We start from the raw sequence: 4,909 nt of genomic DNA on the forward strand, positions 1-4,909 counted from the left end.
GCGCGGGCCGGGCAGCACCTCCCTCCTGAGGGAAGGCGGAGGGAGCGGGGACTCTTTAGCCTGGAGAAGAGAAGGCCGAGGGGAGACCTTCGTCTTGCTGACAGAGCTCTCCAGGGTGGGTTGCAGGAGGATGGAGCCAGACTCTTCTCGGTGGTTCCCAGGGACAGGACGAGGGGCGATGGGCACAAGTTGGAACAGAGCAAGTTCCCTTCCAACACACGGAAAAGCTTCTCTCCAGTTGGGGTGACGGAGCACTGGCACAGGCTGCCCAGGGAGGGGGGGGAGTCCCCTTCTCTGGAGAGTGCCCAAACCCGCCTGGATGCAGTCCTGAGGAACGTGCTCTGGGCAGTCCTGCTTTAGCAGGGGAGTGGGACTGGATGATCTCTGGAGGTCCCTTCCAACTCTGAAAATTCTGTGATTCTGTGATTCTGTGTGACCAGGTTTATTCCAGTCATGAGATCACAGAATCATAGACTAGTTTGGGTTGGACGGGACCTTTAAAAGCCATCTAGTCCAACCCCCCCTGCCATGAGCAGGGACATCTTCAACTAGATCAGGTTGCTCAGAGCCCCGTCCAACCTGACCTTGACTGTTCCCAGGGATGGGGCATCTCCCACCTGCAGGGATGGTGCAGACAGCCAACACGCCACCAGCTGAGCCAGGTGGTGCCCCGAAATAGGAGCGTAGGCAGAGCCTTGGTGCCGTCCGCTGTAATTGCAGTATTAGCTACAGTCATTAATGCCCACGTATGACCGGGAGTAACTTCCACAGCACCAACAAGGAACTGTCACCAGCCACGTTCCTGCAGGGTGCAGAGATCAGCTGTAAACGCCTCCTGTCCCAGAGCACGGATATGAGCCAGCGGCCACAACCACTGCTCTGGTCCTCCTGCATCCCTAGCAGCGTCTCCGTACCATCCATTCCCAGAGCTGCCGTCCCATCCCGCTCTTCAGATCCCTGCAGTACCACTGAGGCTGCCCAGAGAGGTGGGGGAGTCTCCCCCTCTGGAGCCATCCCAAACCCGCCTGGACACCGTCCTGTGCCACTGCTGGAGGTGCCCCTGCTCTGGTGGGGGGTGGGACTGGGGGAGCTCCAGAGGGCCCTTCCGACCCCCACCAGTCTGGGATTCTGTGATTCTGTGAGTGAAACTACCGCTTCCCCCCAGGACCTTTCCCTCTCTGATGCCCATCCCCAGCACCATCATGCTTCCCACCTCCAGACATCATCAGCAGCGGGGTCAGTGCCAAAAACCACCCCGAGAGCGATGGGAACCGGTGCAGGGAGGCAGTGGTCCCCATCGCAGAGAACGTGGAGGAGAAAGATGGTTTGCACAGAAACATGATTATGTATTTTTAGCCCCAGCCCTGCAAAAGGCACTCTGAAAATGATCCTGGCATGTGAGCCGCGGGGAATAAATATTAATTTCGTGATTAGGACTTGGAGTCTGCTACAACTAGGGGATTTTATTGTGTTGGGAATACTGTCCTGGTCAGAAACTGTCATCGCTTTTAAGAGGACGCAGCATCTCATTAATTTCAACCCCGTTATAGTACCTCTCTCTGTGTGGGATGATGCCAGCAGCTTCCCACACAATTAGGTGCTGGATGAAAACTTTTTATAATGCGTTATGGGCAGCACCAAGGGCTTCTCATAAAAACAAGAGCTGCAAAGCCACATAAACGGAGATGTTCACTGTACATCTTGCCTTGCGATGACCTATTCACAGCAAAACAGCTTCCCAAACCTGGAAATTCAGTTGTGACACTGATTTTCTACTAATTTTGGGGGAGGCCGAGAGACTTAACAACTGTGCATGGGCTACTGCTTTCCAACTTTGAAACAGTTAATTTTTTTTAATGTATATATATTATTTTTAACACAAATGTCACAGCACAGGAAGAGTGAACGAGCGAGGAAAGGGTGGGGGATGGCATTGCCAGTCAATTTATACGCATCTGCTCTTAAAAGCAAGAATTTTTCTCTGAGGGGTGGGTGTCCTGACCCCCCCACCATCCCAGATGGTGCATATATCACCTATCTGATGCTAACAAGCATGTTTTGATAGAGCCCAAACAGCTCCTTAACGCGCAGCCGCGGTGCCGGTGTTGGGCTGCGCTGTTCCTCCTGATTTAGCAAAAACCTGCTGATTTTGATTTTTATTTTTAAACAAAAGCACTTCTTTTGAGGCGCTGGTTTTCCCCTAGTGCAGCTGTATCCGCACCGGCTGGGGCAGGTGGGATGTGGGGGTCTCTGGTGGCATCTTTTTGGGGTGGGGGTCACTCTGGGTGTGCTCCTGTGCACGGTTGCTACACCGGTGCTGTGGCACCACTTCTCCCTCCGAAATCACCTCCTCCTCCTTGCTTGTGTTGAAATTAAGACTTGAGGCAGCACCCGCCGCGGGGTGACTCGAGCAGAGATGGGTGCAGGCAGACAGCCAGGCACCTCCCAGCACAGCCAGAGCTCCTGTCGCCAGCGAAGAAAAAACCCCCAAAACCCCCCGTCTCATCTGCCCTTGGCCAAATACCCCTAGGAGGTCCCAGGCACAGCCCTGACAAAGTGCCCTGGGGCATTTGGGGTCCTGAGCATCCCCCAGCCCGACTCCCACGGCTGCCTTATGGCATGCAGAAATGGATTAATATTTGTTGGGGCTTTTTTTTTTCTTTTTTTTTTTTTTGAACCCTAAAGTTTGACATCCTGAAAAAGGCATTGTGTTTGGCAACGTTTTTTTCACTTCCAGGATATTTTTGCATCCTCCCCTGTAAGCATTAGCTGCGAGAAGAGCTCTTTTTTCGGGTAATTTTACTCCCTGTAAGGCACGGCGATTACTGGAGTAGCCTGGAGGGGGTCAGGGCCACCTTTTGCACCTCTGCCAGAGGAGGGGGCAGGTCACCAGTTCCCTCCAGAGGCATGTCACAGCAGCCCAGAAGCAGCCCTAAATTACCCAGGGGAATCTCAAGCTCTTCCTCCCGCAGCTCACAGCCAAAAAGGGCCATCAAGTCACTTGCTGGAAGAGCCCAGCCCGGGCGATGGAGACCATCAGGTATGTAGGACTGGAAGACATCATCTGAGATGATGTCCCCAGCCCTGGGAGCCCCCACCATATCACCCATTGACCCCAGCAAGCCCAAAGCTTTGCTGCTGGCCCCGAGGAGCAGCCTTGTTGGAACAGCCCCACAGCATCCCCACAGCGATGATGTGGCCCCGTGATCCGGTGAAGCTTTCGCTGCCCAGAAACCAACCCCAAGAGCCCAAAGAGGAGGTGGCAGTGACATCCTCCATGCAAGGTGAGTGGCAAAATAAAACCCAAACCCGCCCCGGACTGCGATGCTCTCCCTACCCATGGCTGCACCCTCCCGAAAACACGCTTAGCTGGGAAGTGCTGACAAACCTTTCCTTGCAGCGCTGCTATCGGCCCCAAAACACGTGCTAATAGTCAATAACACCAGTGGGAAATCACACCCCGCCCCCAGCGTGACCGGCAGATGCGGCACAAGGGGGTCCTGCCTGCTGCCCCCCCAAAGCCACACTTGCCCATTGGGCAGGTGCTATTGGGAGCCATCGCACCCCAAAACTGCACTCGGATGCCGACGTGGAGATGCTGCCAAGCGAGGCACAAAAATCATCCCCCCACACACACCCTCCCTCAGGGAAATCCTGGCGAAGGCAGGCGGGATGTCCCGGGGATGTTCCCATCCCCGGGATGGATGCTGCATGTGCAGCAGCCTCGGTGCCCATCCCAAAATGGGCCAAACTGTGCCCACGCAGGGGGGGAAAAAAATAAATTCTGGGGCAAGGAGTGGTGCAAAAGCGCAGTGGTTAGCAGGGTTTGAAAAGCGAGAGGGCAGCTGGGGTTTTCTCATGCAGGCAGTCAGCTCAAGAGCCTGAAGCTCAGGCAGGGACCGGCTTCAAGGTGACAGCTCTCGCCTCGCTGATCGGGGCAGGTGAGTAACCGGGCAGCCAACGCCACAAAACCCACTTTGCCCCGCTGAGATTTTGCTTCTGTCACTCCAAATGCCCCCCTCACTGAGGTTTTTAAAGCAAGCTGGTGTTGTTATAGGGCAGTGTTTTCCTTTCGCACCAGGATGTGGTTAATCATTCCCTAAGCAGCAGCACACTGTGTACCGGATGCCGTGGGTGAGCTCCACAGCCCACGGAGAGCTGCCCACGCCACGACCACGGGGAGTAACACCCACGTACCGCGGAGGGGACCGCTCCGAAACCCACCGAACTCCCCCCCCCGCCCCAGCCCTTCCCGTGCGCCAAGCGGCGCAGACCTCAGCAGTGTTATCCAGGACTGCCCCGAGGAGTTGACTTTCAAATTCTGCATCTTCACAAACACCCTTCATTTTACTGGCGGTTTGTACCGGGGATGCGGGGAACCCGTGGGATGGGTCGGGGTGGGATGGGTCGATTCTCCGCACGAGCATCCTCCTCCCTCCCCACTGGGGAAGCAGCGCATCCCTGCCCGGCACTGCTCCTTACCTTGATGTTGCAGAAGATACTCCGGGAGCAGGTGCCGGACCTTCTGGGTACGTCGACTGGGGATTTACCAACTTCAGGGTGGACTCCCATCGTGGAGGCTTCCCGGAGAGCCCCGAAGAGCTGGGCTGCACGCGGGGTCCCGTCCCTCTCCGGCCTGTCCCACCGCTGGCAGCGTCTGCGCCGAAAACCCTCCAAGCCCGTGAGTGAGGCAGGCAGCGTGAGCGCAAAGTTTTTATAAGTCTGCTCTGGGGAGCGATGATGAAACCCTTTCTCCTCCCTCTTTTGCTTCGTGTGCCGAGGGAACTTTAAAGTCGCAGGAAGCTAACGCCGGCGCGCAAAGGGAGCAGGTGGGAGCGGAGGCTCGCTGAGTCCCAGCCAGTTTGGGAAGGGGGACCATGGCGGTGGGACGATGCTTGCCCACCCATGG

The 4,909-nt window shown here is 56.2% G+C and overlaps 1 protein-coding gene across 1 annotated transcript in view; it reads right to left on the reverse strand.

Moving 5' to 3' along the window:
* SLCO2A1 (solute carrier organic anion transporter family, member 2A1) overlaps positions 1 to 4,572 on the reverse strand; it is a 32,206-nt gene extending 27,634 nt beyond the window's left edge. Inside the window, exon 1 of the mRNA XM_009887346.1 lies at positions 4,483 to 4,572. Within this exon, the coding sequence (XP_009885648.1) occupies positions 4,483 to 4,572 (90 nt within the window). The remainder of the gene's footprint in view (positions 1 to 4,482) is intronic.
* Positions 4,573 to 4,909: the final 337 nt, after the last annotated feature.

Source organism: Charadrius vociferus, unplaced genomic scaffold (genome assembly GCF_000708025.1).
Source record: "Charadrius vociferus isolate BGI_N301 unplaced genomic scaffold, ASM70802v2 scaffold2016, whole genome shotgun sequence".
NCBI classification, from domain to species: domain Eukaryota; kingdom Metazoa; phylum Chordata; class Aves; order Charadriiformes; family Charadriidae; genus Charadrius; species Charadrius vociferus.